The sequence below is a fragment of the Galeopterus variegatus genome, unplaced genomic scaffold (assembly GCF_000696425.1).
Source record: "Galeopterus variegatus unplaced genomic scaffold, G_variegatus-3.0.2 Scaffold303, whole genome shotgun sequence".
Lineage (NCBI taxonomy): Eukaryota > Metazoa > Chordata > Mammalia > Dermoptera > Cynocephalidae > Galeopterus > Galeopterus variegatus.
Genome location: NW_007726414.1, coordinates 352,698 through 371,988, shown reverse-complemented (window position 1 = coordinate 371,988; position 19,291 = coordinate 352,698). Strand labels below are relative to the sequence as shown.

The 19,291-nt window shown below is 39.6% G+C and overlaps 1 protein-coding gene across 2 annotated transcripts in view; it reads left to right on the top strand.

Annotated features, from left to right (window-relative positions):
* FRMD4B (FERM domain containing 4B) overlaps positions 1–19,291 on the top strand; it is a 208,103-nt gene that overhangs the window by 114,432 nt on the left and 74,380 nt on the right. For both annotated transcript variants that reach the window (XM_008567202.1, XM_008567201.1), the window contains exon 5: positions 6,886–6,970. In XM_008567202.1, coding sequence (XP_008565424.1) covers positions 6,886–6,970 — 85 coding nt within the window. The remainder of the gene's footprint in view (positions 1–6,885; positions 6,971–19,291) is intronic.

The window sequence follows — 19,291 nt, the reverse complement described above, 5'->3', positions numbered from 1 at the left end:
TCCCCCAGGTTTCTGGGTGACTTCTCCAGGCTTCCAGGCTGGGGGTTGTTATCTCACTGCTGTAAATTATGTTCTGCAAACACAAGGGCCTCTTTGGTAATGGAGCCCAGATGTGAGCATTTGAAAAGGGAGCAAGCAGGCATTTAAATAGGAGTGCAGGGTTGTGCAGCCTGACCTCATTGGGAAGCTCCCATTCCCTCGGGGGAGGGTAAGCAGAGGTGGCTCAGGCTGGTACCACTCAGCTCCATTCAAAACCTGGATCGTGCTGTCTTTCATCTCCCTTACTCTTCTGGATACCTCTTGCTTACTTTTTTTTTTTTTCTTTTCTTTTTGTTCTTCACTCTTCTCCCCTTTTCTCCTCCTCCTCTTTCAAAATCACATTTGCTATGTCTCTAGGAAGGAAGTTACCTCTCAGCGGTATCCATAAGCATTTCCTGCGACACTCAGGGCAGAGAATTAGTGGAGAATTCTAGTAGGAAATGTGGTGGAAGACTACTGCTTTTTTGTCAAAGTTTCTGCAAACATGGAGCCTTTGCATTCAAGACTGCTGAATGTGTTTCATCACCCCCTCACCTGATTTTGGAGCATTAAGCATTTAGGAAGAGTTTAACTCAAGGAAGCATCATGCCTGCCACCCATGGGTCCTCATCATTCTGCCAGATTTTTTTTTAAGAGAGGCAAATATACAGGTAAAAACTATGATGAAGGGAGAGATTTATTCATATGGAAAGATGTTCCCAATATATTCTAGGTGAAAGAAGTAGACCCCGCAACAGTATATGCAACATGAGAGTACTTTTGAAAGATATTTGCATGGATAGAAAAAATGTATAAGATGTTAACAGTAGTTAATCTCTGGGTAGAATGATTGCAGGAATGATTTTCATTTTCTTCTTTTTGCTTGTCTATGTGGTTTTTTCCCCACAACCAACATATGACTTGAGTAAATCTTTTTTTTAATGCAAGTATGATAAGTGATAAAAGAAAGAAAAGATAAAATGTGTGTGACTGGAGAGCCATGAGTTATTTTAAAGCTATCAGAGAAGAGGTAATTTACAGTAAGGAGAGGACAGGAACGTTCATCTTTTTGCAGAGGAATGTGATTTAAAAGCCCAGAGAAATAACCGATTCCTCCTACTTAAGCTCAGAGAGGCTACTTGAGGGAGATGTATGAGTCAGCCAGAGCTCTCTGCCCAACCACCACACTCCCATCCACATGCACAGCATCCCAGTGCCTGTGGAAAGCAACTGTTGGTTGCTTTAATATCAACCATGACCCCCTACTTATTCAGAACATCCAGGCAGTTGGTTAAGTGGCTTCCATCTTTAAGGATCCAACATCCTAATTCAGAAGAGTTCAAGAAAGACACATAATCCTTCAAAAGACACTCAATCCTGATTCCAGTTTCTTACAGGATTATATTTCTCAGTGTGCTTTCAAATTAAATACCAGAAATTGTGGAAATCTGCTCTCCCCTCTAACCTTCCAGTTCTATCTCTCGGTGGGTGTGCCTAGCATTTCCACAGTTTTAACAGATAAGCCATGAATACTTCCAGGATGTGTGAAAGAAACTGGAGCAAAGAGGTTAAAAGTTTGGCCTTTAGTGCTGAGTTTCTCACTAGCGGCACTGTTGACATTTTGGACCAGATCATTCTTTGTCAGGAGCTGTGCTGTGCTGCACGCGTTTAGCAGCATCCCTGGTCTTCACCCCCAATGACGGTATTACTCCCCCAGTCATGACAATCAAAATATATCTTCAGCATTGCTAAGTACCCCTGCCCCACCCATTGAGAACAGTGCTTTAGAACATCCTTGAGTTCAAATCCCAGCTCTTCCACTTATTATCTAGGCAGCTTTTGACCCCTTCTCGAGCCTGTTTCCTCTCCTATAAGATGGAGCTGGTGGTAGTACCTACCTACTTTGTGGACTTGTTGTGGGATTACATGTGCTGATAGGTAATGTAGACCTCCATAAATGTTAACTATTTTCATGTTATAAATAACAGAGACTACGTCAACCACATGTTCTGTAGGTGAAACATTCCATCATGTGATATACAGCCTTTGAATATGGAAGCTTTGGTCTGACCCATTCACCTTTGCACTGGGTGGAGGATCTCATCGTTTATCTACATTATTCACCATGCCCAGCTGTTACCTCCCTATGTGATTTTCCTCCCCTCCCTCCCCCCTACACTCCACTCCCTCTCGGAGCATCTGCCTTGGCTTTCCTCATGGAGGACAGAAGCAGGTTGTTTTGAAGCGATGAGACCAGCACTTGGAATTCACAGGACCTTGACACTTCACCTTGCCTAGGGGAGAAGACTTCCTCCCCTTCCTGACAGGTCACAGCAAGGCCCTCGACCTCCTGGGCCTCCAGCCCTTCTGGAGAACTCAGAGTCACATTGTGGGAGAAGAACAAGAGGGCAGGTTCCTACAGGCCTACCTGGAGGCCCTCTCTGGTTCTCCTAGCCATGTCTGGAAATTCAGAAATGAGAAAGAGCATTCCTGGCAGGGGAGCGCATAATAGAAGCAAATAGTGCTTCCCTTGGGAATTCTCCAAAACTACTCCCTCCCCTCCCAGAGATGAAAGGGAACATATCGGACTCCCATAAGCTCTGCATAATAGCTTGGAAAAAGTGATGTGCTTGGAGAAAGTGAAATACACTTAAATTACATTTCAGCCTTTAGCATGCATTATAAAGCGAGACTATGACTACATTGCAGGGTCATTACAAGCAATAAAGAAATCGCTCTGCTCAGAATGTGGATTAGGATCTGATAGAAATCTACTTAGGCTTGTGGCTGCAGTGAGTGCCTGAAATTACCCAGCATGGCTAAATAAAACCTAGAATGAGGTGTTTTGATTTAGCCCTCACTGGATGCCAGTCACAAACTCAGCATTGTTCAGAGTGCAGAATAATCAAGCCAATCTTACCCAATTCACCTTCTTTGAAGACACCACCCAGACATAGCAAAGGTCCTGGAAAACAAAGAAAATGTACTCGATTGGGGAGAAAAAGTTGTAACCAGTCAGAAGAGCATTTATTTCACAGTATTTTCCAGTTCTGTTAAAATGGACACTTTTGCAGCATTTGGTTCCTTGAGAGAAAGGACTTAGGAAAGATACTTGAAATTTATATTCTGATTTTTACAGTTAAATTTTAAAGATGTTCCCAACTAAGTCAATGCCCTTTATTTCTAGTCCAACCCATATGGCAATAATAATATATTAATAATTACCGCCACCTGTTGGCTGCTGAAATACATGCCACCCACTATGCTCAGCATATTTAAAACATCCCTCGTTTCTATGTTGTATGGGATGAGAGAGGCATTGAGAGCTGAGCAGCTGGCCCAAGGCCCTAGGACCGATCAGTGGTTGACCCAGGACACAACTGATACCTACCCAACTCCGTTGTGTTGACTTGACCACCATGAATAAATACCACAAGATGAGAATATTGGCTGCCTAGATGGAAGTGGCTATTTAAAGGACAACCCATTCTAAACAACTCAGTGTTCTGCTTTTCGACACCCATGTGTTCACCTGGCTGACAGGTCTGCCACCCCTCCTAGCTGCCTTTGTCATGTCATTGTGGTGCGATGTTCTGTCATCACTGACAAGTGGTTAGGTGAACCACCAGGAAAGGAAAACAGTGCTAATGGGAGGAGCACAAAAAGTGGAGACAAAACTTTCCCAAGCAATGAGAAATTCTCAAGAAATTATTCTTGTTAAGCTGTGTGAGGTTTGTCCCCAAAACATGTGCCTATTCAAAAATCCTGGGTTCATTCTGCAGCTGAAAATTTAACGGTGGGCTTCAACTTAAAATCTTAGTGAAAGCAGTCACAGAAAGCATGCAGAAAGGAAACAGTATCCTTTTGCAAAAAAGGGCTGAAACAAGACATCTTTATTTTATGAGTCTGGGATAGTTTGTTTCATTTCGTTCAGAAGCCCGAGATTTTGTTTTCAGTTCATGGTGTGTGTTGATAGGTGTGCCTGGGAAGCCGTTTCCCCAAGGACTATACGTGCTTCTCATACACGCCATAAAGATGAAGTCATTCCAGCGACCCCTATGGGAGAGATGGGATCGTGGATTCAGAGAGCAGGTAATTGGATGCCTAGGCAAAGGTAATGGAAAATAAGATAGGGACCTATTTACTAGAACTAGGATATAGCCAGGAGCCTGGACATCAGAAACAAAGTGAATCCAGTTTCTAGTACAAAGGTGTCTGTTCGGAGTTGGATGAACCAAGACTGATTTGGTGCTGAGCCACCCAGCACCCTGCATTTGGTTCCTTCTATTCTAGAAAACTAGTGAGAGGATGGGTCCAGCTGATACACCCTCCGCCTGGAATGCCTTTCCTGTCTTTGTTACCTGGTGAACTCATGCATTCTTTAAGACTCAGCTCAGTTGTCCCTCTCCTGTGGCACTCAGTCCTATGGATTTCAGTTTGGCCACATTCTCCCTGTTGATTCATAAGCTGCATTCATTGCATCCCCTGTGGGCGCCCATGTATGACATTGCATACATGTCATATCTTGTTGTGATTGTTATTGTGGGAAAGCATCGTATCATATTGACTACCTTGATTCAGATGATTGTCCTTGGTCCACAGGGTAGAAGAAAGTAAACTGATGGGAGAATACCCAGATTATAACAAATTCTATCTTGGCGAAAGTCTAATTATGCACGCTATCACATTACCTGAAAAAGATGCTGTTTACCTACAATATTTTCCCCGCCTGGATTTCTTTTTATTCTACGGAATGCCATGTCTTCCTAGCCTTCAGATACAGTTCAAATCCTATTATGTCATTTAAGCTTTTTAAACATAATGCCAAGCCTCAATAGTTAGAATTTCTTAAAACCCTACTACATGCCAGTACTACTGTACTGGGCACTTCATATATAATGTAATTCACATAAATCGTATAACAGCCCTCCAAGGTAAGCATTATCTCTCTTTTATAGACAAGAGATCTTAGACAGAAAGTTGAAGTGACTTTCTCTAGACCACAAGCTCTAAATTCCAGAAAAAATTATTTTATTAACAATTTTTAATACTTTTTGAGTGTTCTACATATACAATTACATGTTGCTTAACGACGAGGATATGTTCTGAGAAATGTGTTGCTGGGCAATTTCATCATTGTGCGAATATCACAGCAGCACTCACACAAACCTAAATGCTATAGCCTACTGCACACCTACGCTAGACGATATAGCCATTATATGGTCTCATCTTATGGGACCACCATCATATATGCCGAAATGTCATCGTAGGCCAAAAGGTCATTACACAGTGCATGACTGTATTATCTAAGTTAATCCATCCAAAATCCTATGAGGTTAAGTACAATCATGACACACATTTTAAAAAACTACACAAAGAAGCTAAGTAACTTGCCCAAGGCCACACATGATGGAGGTGATATGGAGGTAATGGAAGAGAGACTCTGTATTCTAGGTCTTTCTGGATTCCAAAGCCTATTCCCCCACCCCCCAACTCCTCATTTTCTTCACTGTCTTTGTACTTAACTTTCTCTTCTCACCAACCTGACACTCCTCAGTATTTATGAACCTCCTCTATAGGTGAGATAAATCATTGTAAGTAAAAACATAAAGGATTTATACTCTTTCTGGAATGTCCCTTGATGATCCAGGGTTAAGAAGTGGAATTTTTCAAATGTTTTTAGCTGTATTCATTTCTCAAATGTTTCATCATTGTTGGAAGTTAAAAAAAAAAAAAAAAGCAAACATCGGAGCCCTGTTGTGATTTCTCAGAGCTAAGGTAGTGGCCTTGCCACATCAGCCCTCGTTTATCTTGGCTCTCACCAATCTGAGAGCAAGTTCTCTTTCAGGACTCAAGCTGTGAGCTGTCTTGGGGTATTCCATCTCCTCATGTATTATTTATCAAATGAGGCTCAAGAACTAGAGGAGACCTGGGCCTCAGCTTGCCCACTCACCCACCACAGAGCACCAGCCTTCCTAGGCCTCCCTCATCACTGCGGGATTATGAAAATGGAGTCGTTAAAGTCTCAGCCTCTCCCCTGCTCATCCTGGAGCTGTCAAAGCTCTCCTAAAAGAGGGACCTGCAACCCATGGTCTCACAGATTGAATAAGCAAAACCTTAAAAAGGGGAGGAGGAGTGAGGCCCAGAATACCCTGATTTGCATGAGAAAAGGCCAAGATTGATGGCTACTAAGAGCTTGGCTTCCAGCCAAGGGAAAACCCAGTGCCTGGAAGGATGAGAGAGACAGAGGGGAGATGTGACTGAACTTTCCCTGCTGGACGGGGGTGAGGTAGGCATGGGACCCTCAGACCCACCCTGAGTCTGAAAACCACTGAGCCACAAGCAGGCCTCAAAGTTCAATCTTGCTCAGCCGACTTATGCTTTCAGCTCTCAGAGCTCACCTGTCTAAGGTGTTATGAGCTCCCAGAATGTGTGTCAGAGAATGAGCAACACAAAAAAATTTGTGTTCACGGTTGGATACCATTTTGAGTTTCTCTTGAACTCATCTTCCAAGACACACAAAGATTCTGTAAGAGATTTTATCTGCAGGGCCAGCCTGTGGCTCACTTGGGAGAGTGTGGTGCTGATAACACCAAGTCTAGGGTTAAGATCCCCTTACCGGTCATTTTTTTTTTTTTTTTTTTTAAAAAGAGATTTTATCTGCAGGTATGGGTACCTACACATGCACATGTACACACGTGTGTGTGTATATGGGTCACAGATTTCTTTTAAAAAGAAAACAAAAGCACCACCATCTCTTAGATCCTCAAAATTCTCTCTGCTTTGGTGAAACACTAAATGAAGAAATGAAATCATGTGAGAGAAGGAAATAAATCTGAAGAAACAACCTCCTGTACTGTTTTTCAGGTTCTACATTGAGAGCATATCATTCTTAAAGGAGAAAACCACCGTGGAGCTGTTTTTCCTGAATGCGAAAGCCTGTGTGCACAAGGTAAGGTGCCCGTCTGTCATCCGAGTGTCTCCAGAGTGACTGGCATTGCAGGGAGAAACAGTCTTGCCTATGGAACTGTGTTCAGACTAGGAAGAAGGCTGTAGTCTTTCCCTTCGATATTTCTTACCCCACCAAAAAAACTGGCAGCCCTTCTCAAATTCTGAGTAGGGTAGACAGCCATCTGCAGAGGCATCATGCTGACATACAGTCACCACCACCTTAAATACAGCTCATACTCCACACAGAGTGACCCAGGAATACACCAAGATGGATCAACCAGAGTGTGACTGAAACCTCTTAGGCCAGAAATATTTTTAAACAGAGTATGCCCTGCATTTACCATAAATGAAAACCAGTGTTACTTAGGTTCAAACTCTGCCTTTTGATCCCTGCACATCAATGGCCACCTTAGATCCAGGGAAGCAGGGCTGTTTTGTTTTTTATTTCTATCCAGTCCATCAAGGACAGATTACTTTTGTAAAATTCAGTAAACACGCACTGCTAGGAAAATGATCCCATGCTGGGGACTTGTAGCCATGTCAAATGTGCTATAAAAGTTTTTAAATAGTTACTCTCAGTTTTGTCTCATCTCCTTGCAGGCTAGCATTGCTTTAAAAGCCTCTGCCCTGCTGCCTCAAGCCACATTCTCAGCAAAGGAAGAGAGTTCATGGGCCAAGAAGTGCCCATCTACAGCCTAGCTCCTCCCTTCTAGGTTATGGTCTCAGTTCTCAGGGTCTCAGAATTCTTGTCCACACCCCATGCCTGCTTCCAGGCCTCATGGAAGCCTCTTCTGTCCACATGCATCTCCCTAAATCTGAGGGGTAACCAGCTAGATGGTGCCTGGCTTGGAAAGACAAGGGGGACCATTTAGTTACTTGGATACAGTTTGATATTTTTCAGGTCTTGCTTTTATGATGTGTTAGGGTGGCTCACAGTGGTGTTCATTCTACCACTAATTATTCCCCACTGCTGAAGCAAGACCTTGCTGTGTACCACTAAGTGCTCCATGAATTAGTTTTTCAGTCTGGCTGGAAACAGGCACCATTTCCAGCCCTGTGTGAGGACCAGGAACTCTTCCTTCTTGTCCTTTAGGATGGTCCCCAACTTTGGGTGGTCTCCTTCCTTGTGTGGACTGATCAGTACTCTGCTGAATATTTGAAGGAGACCCTCTACAGTCTCCAGGGTTCTCTCTGTGCAGCTCTCCTTTCTCTGGCACTCTGTTCTGCAGATTCTGTTCATTTTGGTCTCCTCAGTCTCTCAGCTGCATCCTCCACTCAAGGAGTCCACCTAACTCCATTGAGTTCCCTCTCCACAGCCTGGAACCTTCTCTTGACAGTACGTGGGGCAATCAGAGGGCTCACCTTGTTCAAGGCTCACTGTCCTTCATTGCCTATGATTAGGGTTTTGAAAACTGCTGTTTTATATGTTCAGTTTAGTTTTTTTCACATGAGAGGGTAATTTCAGTCCCTGTTACTCCATCTTGGGCAGAAGCAGAAGTATTCAAAGCAGAGTTTTTGGCTAATTCTACAAGGAAAGTAAAATGTCTCCAGCACCGAATGCTTTATGACAGCCCTCTTTTTTGAGACTTGGGTTTCCTTAAGAACTCCAAGCACTGACTGATGAGTAGACACCTAAATAGCAAATGCAGCATTTACCAAATCAGGAAAATATTTTGTAAACCACAGTTGGCCATCCTCTCCTACGCGGAGAAACACAATGACCCCTTGTGATATTTTTTACTGCCTAGCTGGCCATGGCCCAGTGACATCTCTCCTTGACCGTTTGCTCTGTTGCTAATGCAAAGATAGTTAGGATGCAAATTTTTAACTCATAATATTTCTCTTGTAGCTTTGTATACGAAATTCTGTTTATCTTGAGGAAGTCATGAAAAGCAGAATTACTTTCAATTCTACTCCATCTTATGAACGTCAGTTGCTGGGAGTTCCTTTCTGAAGGGGAGCATTTCATGACTTGTCAAAGAATTTAGGACTTTTACAAAACATAATATTATAAGGCGTTATTGAGATAATTTTTAAAATTCAGTTGTAGGAATTTAGAGTTGGATATTTTTTACCCAATTAATATACGGGTGGCTGGTAACAAATAATCCCAAGAGATGTTGCAGGATCAGGCAGCTCTGGTAAAGCAGCTTTCAAGTACAGTCATGCATCACTTAACAACAGGGATATAAGTTCAGTGAAATGCGTCATTAGGCAGTTTTGTCATTGTGTGAACGTTATAGAGTATTCTCATACAAAGCTAGATGGTATAGCCTACTACACACCTAGGCTATATGGTATAGCCATTATAATCTTATGGGATCACCAACATATATGCAGTCCATTGATGACTGAAATGTCATGTGACACATCTCTTAAGTTACATGATTATTTAAGAACATTCCACATAAAAAATATCATCTGAGCCATGCCCACAGGAGTAAATAAGTTTTATGAGAACATAGCCTGGTTGTAGAACGTATGTAGGTGGATTTATTGATTGGTAAAAGTGAGTCACTGTTGGTTGGTAGTTGCTGTTAATTCAGGTCTCACTGCTAGATCTGAGAGGGAATGGGCTTCTTCCACACTGTGTAGAGGACATTCTTCCCACCAGTGATGTGGTCAGCATGTCTAATCACCTCCTCACACACTTCTTCCCTGCCAGATAGCTTTCCCCTACTGCTTGGTCCTTCCTTCCACTGAGGACAGAAATATACAAGCAAATAGAAAGAGCTCTTATTTGCAAATACTGGCAACACCGCAATGTCTTTTCACGTACTTGGCTAGTAATAAATATGACTTAACGATAAGGTTTAGTACAATTGCTGAAGCTCTGCGTAGCTATGTAACTATAGTTTTGTAGTCACAAAATTCATCCTCATGAGAATGTCGTTTGAAACACTAGGTGGTTCCCAACGGTTTTGTAAATATCATTGCTCATACTGCATAGAGAATAAGCCATTGGTGACACTTAAATATGTTGAAAGAAATATTGTGCCTCGTTTCTGAGTTTAGGTATGCAGGATAGTCTGAAGAGGGGATAAAGATTTTTCACTTTTGTTTACTCCAAAGCAGATTTCCATATACACAGTCTGACACAAATCGGGCATTCAATGAACACAACAGTTGACTAGCTCAGTAAGTCCATGGATGTTGTTGATGATCAACCCTTGTTTCCCAAGAAGTAAAACGATAAACAAAAATGTATAATTTGAAAAAAAATGTATAATTTGACTAGGAGAAAAACACGTGACAGTATCAATATTTACTGGGAAATTTAACATCTATAATGTTAAAAAAATTAATTTTCCTCATGTTACTGAATAATATTTACCAACGCTGTAGTCAATACTAATTACAACCTTCATCAAAGAATGAGCGAGAATGATCATGTGAAGAAAACAATTTCATGTTCAGTCTAATATTTTTAAAAAGTCAAAAGCCCATTGGATTTTTCTCTAATCTTTTAGATGTCAATTAAAGGTCAATCGTTGTCTTATAGAAAACTAGTTCTTGTAGACTTCAGTTATGAAGCCATTAGTATTTAGACCAGATTCAACCATGGCTAGAGCTAAATACATTTAAGAGCATTTATTTAGCAATTATTTATTGGTCGCCTGCTACCTGCCAGCACTCGTTAAGGCTATTTATAGCTGCAGATGCTCTGAGGATTTCTTGATTTTTCTTCTCATATTTTAAATTTCAATCTAAACATCTGTGAAAATGAAATTTGCTTTCTGAAAAACAAAAAATCTGCCTCTGTAGTAATTTTGACAAAACTAGCCTAATATATGCCTGTCCTTTTATAGTAATCCACATGGTTGGTTGTCTCTGTTTTCTGTTCTCCATTACCTGCTATAAATTGCAATATGAGAAAAATACATTAGAAAACATAATATGTTTTGATCTTGACAAGGAGATGTAATTCTAAGGAACGGTCTCAGGGCCAGGGCTAACTTTGGGCCATATCAGCTGTGTGGTCTTGGGAAAGTTACCTAGCTTCCAGAGCTTCTGTTTTTCCCATTTCAAAAAAAAATATGGTGAGCTTAAGGCAGCATTTCTTGCCGCATGACCTATGACTACTTTTATCAGATTTATAACAAGTGCTCATTTTTAATGAGCAGGCTCCTGCCTCTGTGCTCCTCTCCAGACCACAGACTCAGAATTGGGGAGGGAGCTGAAAATTAGCCTTTTCCACAAGGCTTTTGGTGATTCTTCTGCACACTTAAGTGAAGAACCACTGGGTTTTCTGTATGTTAAACCTGTGAAATGTTTAATATATGTTAAAACTTGCTTCGAGAAAGATGAATCAGGGTACTGAGACAAGACTCTAGAAAGAAACCTTTTCATTCTTCTCTACTTAGTAGCAGTTGAAAAGAAAAAAGACATTTCATTGTAAGAAGGTATGAAATCCATTCCAGCTCTGAGACTAATGGGAAGGAAAGAAATGTCCAAAAAGCCTTCTCCATACATGTATTGTTTGCCAGCGCTGTGCTGAGTGGTATACATTTAATTGCATTTAATCCTCAGTGTAGCCCACAAGGAAGGAAAATTAAGATCCCATCTTACAAATAAAAGAACTGAGGCACACAGTGGTTAAGTAGTTTGCTTAACATCACAGAACTGGTACGTGGGGAAAGTGTCCTTGGCCAGTTAATCAGCAGGAGACCTTGCCTTTTAAAAGCATTTCTCATTTGTCTCAGCTGCCTTCTAGTCATTGCTGCTGGGAAATAAAAGTGTCTTCAGTAACTCAGAACTCAGGGGCTATTGTTCCTACTGTTTATAGAGTGGGGCAGGTCATAGCAGCTATCGAGTACTGAATACATATGATTTGCTAGGCACTCAACATGTGTGCTAATTCATATAGTTTTCATTCTAATCCTTTTAGGTAAGTTCTATATTATCCCCCATTTTACAGATGGGGGTAGTGAAGTACAGAGGTTACATAACATATGCAAGGTCACATAGCTAATTAAGTGGAGGAGCCAAGTTTCATCCCAGGCTGTATGATGCCAGAGTCCATGGGGTTAACCACTTCACATACTGCCTCTCAGTGGCTGAGAGTTGCCTACCTTATAGGGATGGCATATCTGTGGCATCCTGAGTTTAAACTTCCTCTTTACCTTAATACTGCACATGGTTGTACGTGTCAATACTCTTAGGCCATGGGGGTTAATAAGGTGCTTCTGTGTATTAGGTACCAAGTGGCTTCTACAGGCTGGGCTTGGGGACAAAGCAACACTTCTAAAATGATATTTCGGGAGTGCATTGGCACTCATGTTGGAACAGAACCTACAAGAAAGCTAGGAACTTCCCCTACAAATCAAGTGTTCCCAAGGAGAGCGCACACTGTTCTGAGTAGTTGTTCAAGTGAGAGCCCTTGAACCTGTTTGACTTCCTTGGTGAGATTGCAGAGGGGCACACCTTGCCTTTGCAAAACAGCCACCTGTGCCAGGTGGTGATAATGTGGAAATGCCGAAACTGACATTGGGGAACCCTGGAAGTACTCAACATGCAGGCTGTGGTCCACCTTGGACAGCCTGTTGCCTGCCAGGAAAAGCCTAAATGCATGATACAGGACTGTAGGCTTGCCCTGGGTTATTATTCTTGGAGGCCTTTTTGAGCATGTCTGTGATTTTAGTAATCAGCCAACATTTACCACCACCACTCCTTTTTTAAAATTAGGGATCTGAAGACAGGCTTGGTGAGTTAAAATAATATTGGCCACCTTGTCTCTTTTGATGTGTATAAAATCATAATAATGAGAGGTGCTCTGTGTAGAAACTACGACAGCCGCAGCCCCCTTTTCTGCAGAGGTGGGGAAGAGGAGGAGGATGGCAGCTTGACTATTGAGAGCTCTCCAAGTACCAGGCACTCATTTTTTCATGTATTAGCTCATTTAATACTCACAACAACTGATACAATTATTTATTAGTACTTTAACAAATGAGGAAATGGAGGCATATATAGGTTAAATAATTTGGCCAAGGTTAAATAGCTTATTATTAGTCATGGAGTGATCAGACCTAGGCAGTCTGGCTCCAGAAACCACAGTATTTCTCTTCATTCATTCATTCATTCGTTCGTTCGTTCGTTCGTTCGTTCGTTCGTTCATTCATTCAATTTAAAAATTATTGCATTCCTATGAAGGGCCAGGATCTCTGATGAGTGCTGCATTATCTGTATAATATTTAGTACTCTTACCTTCCTGTGGCCTAAAAATCCTAAGTCTTAAGGCTTTTTTTTCATCTGTATGTATGTTTGTATGTAGTATATGTTGTATTTATTTTAAAGGCAATGTGTCTGGTGATACTTTCTAAGACATAATATTTCTGAAAGATGCCAGGGACCTTACAGAGACAGGGCATGCCTGAAATGCCTTAATGTTACTTATTACTCTTTTGTAAAGTAGTACGAAAAGCAGTTTGGGGCATTTTCCTAGCTCTACAATATGAGTATTCTTACAAACACAATTAGGATTTTATAATCAAATACACACACACACGAGTACTGTACTTTAGACATATAGCTCAAGAATCTATCTCATGATCACAAGATTTTTTCACGCCAAGAAGAGTTTAAGAAACTGAATATTATACCAATTTCTTGGACATTCACCACATGCCTTGACATAGTAAAGGCTTCAAGAGGTCTTGCAATACACAACCCAGTTTGATTTTGTTTAACCCAATATTTTCCAAACTTATCTGGATATGAAATACTTCTTCCAAGCAATACTTCAATGGACTGCTGTCCACACTTCTGAAATTGTTGTTCTAGACATATATGATATCATCAAATAATAAAGCAAAAAAAAAGATAACTATAAGCCTTCTGGGTGTTGCCCTGTGTTAGATCTGGCCCCAGGATAAAACTTAAGTCTATTCTGATTGTTTTAAATAAAAACATCTTTGTAGTCATTCAAGAGTTATTGAACTTGGTACCAAACCAGTTAAAACCTCCTCTGCTCTAGGCTTAGCAGGACTGTATAACATATCAAGATAGAGGAGAAAATGGCTCAGTAAGGCCTTAACAGATTTCACTGCACTCCTTTTCTTTTCTAATAGGTACTCAGCACTTTGTACTTTGAATAAGTGTGGAAATACAAGTGAGCCAAACATTAGTAATCCTATTAAAAAAGTTATTGCAAGACTGTGCAATCATATTTATTTTTATCCTCCCTCTTACCCCATTTCTTGACCGGCCTTATTAGATGTGCCCTTTCATTAGCAGACTTGGAGAGAGTCTCAGCCTATCATCCAATACGTGTTTTTACCACACTTAGAGCGATAGAGCACATTGCGTAATGTCCTTACAATATTAATGCCATTTGCATTTAAGCATGCGAACCTGGAAGCATCAAAGCTCTCTTAAAAGCCCATGCAGCTTTAGAGAGCAATTTGGCCATTTCCACTACAATTAAGAGTACAGCTTTTCACCCAGCATTCTACCAACTGTGGAAGTCTATGCCGTGGAAGATTTTATTGAAATATTTAAAAATACATAAGAAAATATTTTTTGCATTATTATTTCTAACGGTAAGGAACTGGAAATTACCTAAAAGCATTTCAACAGGATTTAGTTAAATAAATTAAAAATCATTTATATGATAGGATACTGTGCAGCCATTAAAAAAAAAGTAGGATAGTTCTCAACTGACATGGAAACATGTCCAAGTTACATTGTCAAATTCAAAAAGAATTAAGTTACAGAACAGTGAATATAGTATGATTGTTTTTGACTTTAGTATTTAATTATGTATATAAAATGTGCTTATAGGAAAAAATAGAAAAATGTTTATTGTAGTATAAATTTTTATTATCTCTGGGAGTGAGTATGGAAAAGCTTTTGCTTTCTAAGTAATGTTTTTCCAGGTTTTTAAATAGGAAGTTTGAATTAGTTTTAAATAAGAAAAATAAGGACAAAAATCATCAGTATATGCATTAAACTTTACTTCTTCAAAGCTGTATCGAGAGAATAAGAACATTTTTCTGGTAGCTTTCCCTCCATTAGAAAAACACTTTGTCATTTTTCTCATTTGACGAAGCTCAGTGGAAGTTGAAAATTTCTAATTGCTTTCTTTATCTAGAAAAGCAGAAGTCTGTTAAAGATAGCTGACAATGTTGGGTTTTCTTTTTTCCCTTTTGTAAAAATAGTACTTATTAATTGTAGAAAACACAGAAAAGTACAACAAATCAAAAAAGGGATTCGTAATCCCAATATTAAAGCATAAATTCTGTTATTTTGACATATTTCTTTTGTGCATATACTCGTATTTTGCTTGGTTAAGATCAATTGCTTGGTTGAAATCAATTGCTTAGCTGAGATCAATTTTGTTAGACTTTTAACTTTTTATATATTTGAGTTACTTTGACCTCATCTTGTCCACTTTTCGTCCCACACTCTATATGTTCTTGTGTTTTAGGAATCAGTATGCAGCATGGGGACAAAGCACAGGATGTTTTGAAAATTCACATTTTTTTCTTTTTAAAAAAATTTTAAAATTTTATTTTAATATATTAACTATAAACTAGCACATTGAAGATAGGGACCAGGTTTTCTTTATGTTGGAATCTCTAGGGCCTAGATACTGGGTAAGAGGTTGCTGAATGAGTGAATAAGTGAATGAGTGAATGACTAAAGAACGGACAAATGGATGGCAGAGTTGAGTCATTTTAGAATGTAAAATCAGCAATGCTCAGTACCTCCACCTCCCCTGCTACTGAGGCCCCTGCAGCCTTCAGAGGGGCTGTATAATGGGGCGTGGAGAGTTTGTACTTGGAGACGAGGCAGCCTGGGTTCAAAAACATGGCCTTGGCTCTAACCTGGGCATGTCACTCACATTTTCAAGCCTCTGTCTCATCAGCTGTAAGATGAGGATAATAATAGTTCCTACCTCAATGGATAAATTAATATATATATGAAAAATGTCTAGAACAGTGTCTGGCACACTGTTTTGCTGTTAATATTTTTGCTATTATTACTACTACTATGGCATATTAGGTCCCTTAATAGGATATGCAAGTCCTGGCTTATCACTATAGCCTCTTCCCACACTCACACTGAAATAACTCCTTGTTCCCTGATGATGCATACTGTTGTCACGCCTCCATGCCTTCTATATGGGCTTGTCTCTCTGCTGAACGTCTTGCTCTTTTTTATATTCTTTTCCCTCTGCTGAATGCCCTTTTCTCTCCCTTCATTTCTCTCTGGCAAATGTTCCTTCATCCTTCAGAACTCAGCCCCCGAGTCCCTGCCCCTTAAGCAATTCTTTCCTTCCCTTGTCTACCACAACTACCATTTCCTACAGGGAGTTAAATTCTTCCAACCTTTAAAAAAATCCTTTAAATAGTTCTTGTAACTCTTCCTATTGTGTTAAATTGTTCCTTTATGCATCTGTCACCTGCCTCAACCGCACTAACTGTTGAGACTGTGGTTCATCTTTATTTCCTAACCATCAACCCAAAGCCTGGCATCCACTGTAGACCCTCAGTAAATATTTGTCAAGTGACCGAAATAAATGTAGTTTACACTAGCAACTAAATTGATCAAATTTTGCAAAATGGGCTTGTGAAAAGATCAAGTCAAATTGAAAATCAGTTCTCAGTAACAATGATAAAATTAGACATTTTTAGCTTTCAATCTTATTTTGTTTTCACTACGTAAGATGGAGCTACTATTTCTAAATTCGATTTTCCAAAGTTGATATTGTACTTGTAACCTTGAAATGTAATATACTGAACCTATCAGAATACAATTTTAGTACTGCATGATCAGATTTTAAAGCACAGGAGTATCTGTTATAACCTTTGCTACTATATTCGCTGTAAGTATCTTTTGGAGGCACTGTAAAATCAGCTTCAAGGATAGTTTGACACACTTCTCTGCTCTTAGATTCAAACAATTTTTCTTAGAGTTCCAAGGAAATAAGTCATCAATTTCTGATTTCTTTCAGGACAGAGGGGCATTGAGAATATACACAGAGGGAATCCAGTTAATCCTGAAAGCTCATGTTAGCCAAGTCTTCCAGTATATTCTCCCACCCCAACCATTCAGCAAAACTGCCCTGCCCTACAGCTAAAGTTACCATATAGACAGCAATAAAGCAGGGCTGGAAGAAAAATTGGAGAAATTAATTATCAGAAGTCAATAATGAGCCCCTGAACAATCAAAATATGGTGGATTTTGAGAGGGAAATAGTCTCCTAAAACCTAGAAAGATATTTTGATAATTTAGTACAGTTCTAGCTCCCTGTTTTGGCCAAGAGACTTTTTAAGGTACACACTCATGGAAAGACCTGTTACTATCTATATTTATAGTGCCTTAAGAAAGAGGACTTAGTCTCAGCTTGATTTAACCTAACACAAAAAGCATATTCCTCTGTAATAATCCATTACTGTCAGCTTCACATTCATGGTTCTTATTCTGGAATTGTTCCATGTAGTTCAACAACTGGCAATTTGAGTAGTTACCAAGAACTAAAATATATTCAGTACATCTGCTAACCTGGCTGAGTTTTAGAAATTGGGATTTGAAAGTGTGTGTGTGTGTGTTTTAATCCACAACTTATTTCAAGATTCAGAAATAATTTAAAGGATCAGTAACAGAAACTGAATTTGCGGGCTGTAAGTTCTGTCTACAGATTGGTGAACATGCCTTCTCATAATAACCCGACATCAGAAGGCTGATATTTATCAAGTGAAATCACTAAGCTAAACATCAGAGATGGTTTGAAGACTAGCCAGTCCATGAGGAACAAAGAAATCTAATAGTATAAAGGGCTATTGAAAGTTTTATAATAAATATCTCACCTTTCTCTGTTTCATGTGGTTTCCCTTTATGTTTTTCTTGACATTGAAATTGTGTTTGTCCTAAACCATGAGCATTCTGATATATACTGTCTTGTGGGTTTGTGGGAATCAAAGTTTTCATAATAATAGTTTATAACACATGCCATTTTTAATCCCATGTCCTCAGGGCCTTTTCATTCATGCTGTATTATTTGCTTTTACCACTTTCCTGAGAGGGTGAATGGGAAGATAATTGTGTTCCTTTTCATAGATAAAAACTGAAGTCCAAAGATGTAAAAGGACATAGTCATAAAGTAAAGGATGAGGAAAATACCCTACAGTTGGCACTAGCCAGGGTAAATTTACAAGGACTGAATTATTTGCTTACTGGTGTATTGCCAGCACAAGTAGGCACTCAAATATTTGTTGAATACATTGAGCAAAGCTACTAAAAATCCAGTTGAGAGACCTATATTTCATAATGGTGTGCTTTTTTTGTTTTTTGGTGGCTGAACCATACAGGAATTGAACCCTGGCCTTTGGTGTTATCAGCATCATGCTCTAACCAACTGAGCTAACCAGCCACGTACATAATGGTGTGATTAATATGAATTATCCTAAAGCATTTAAACTCAGTACCTGTGCTAATATTTTTGGTGCACCATCATCTCAGAAACAGACCATAAAAATTGCATTACAGCTAAATTGTGACTCAAAAAAAAAAAAATACACCATATAAATGCTTGGAAGGAGATAGGAGGAGGTAGATCCATAGAGCTGAAAATATAAAATCTTAAAATCTAGGAATTTGGACACCAATAGATGAAAAGGCTCTGTAAGGTATTTTCTTATTATTTGAGAAATCAAATTTCTTTGTACATTTCCTACTTTTGCAAATGCTAGGTTGACATCCTTGAAGACACAAACCTTGTATTTCATAATAAATATGGCAAACAAACTTCCAAAAGCAAACTTACCCATACACCTCTCTCTCTCTCTCTCTCTCCATTCATCTGTCATTTATTTTTTTAACCCCTGCTAGAAGCAAATGGCATTTGCTTCTCTGTGGGGCTTCACATGCTTAAGAGGCCTTAAGAGGAGGTTTGAAGGGCTATCTTTTTATTTTTCAGAAAGAAGAAATTGAATCGAAGACTTCCATTTCATAATTAAGTAGGCCTAAGATGAATGCAATTATTTTGGGGAACCTTTGCAATGTGGATTCATTAAAAAATAGGCTAAGGTAACCATTTCAGGTAAACCTGTTGAATCGGCCACAAGTTGTTACCATTTTAAATTTACGAAGAACATATCTAGGATGTGCCTTATGAGAGTACAGTTTACTCGTGGCTGAAGTGAAGTCAATAGTTCGTGAGTTTTGGACACCAACCAAGATTGTTTATTCACTTCTTGGAGAGACAGTCCATACTTTGGCTCCATGTATGACATGGGCTTTGAATCCCAGCTCCACCATTTACAGGCTGGTGGCTTTTTTTTTTTTTTTTTTTTTTTTTTTTTTTTTTTTTTTTTTTTTT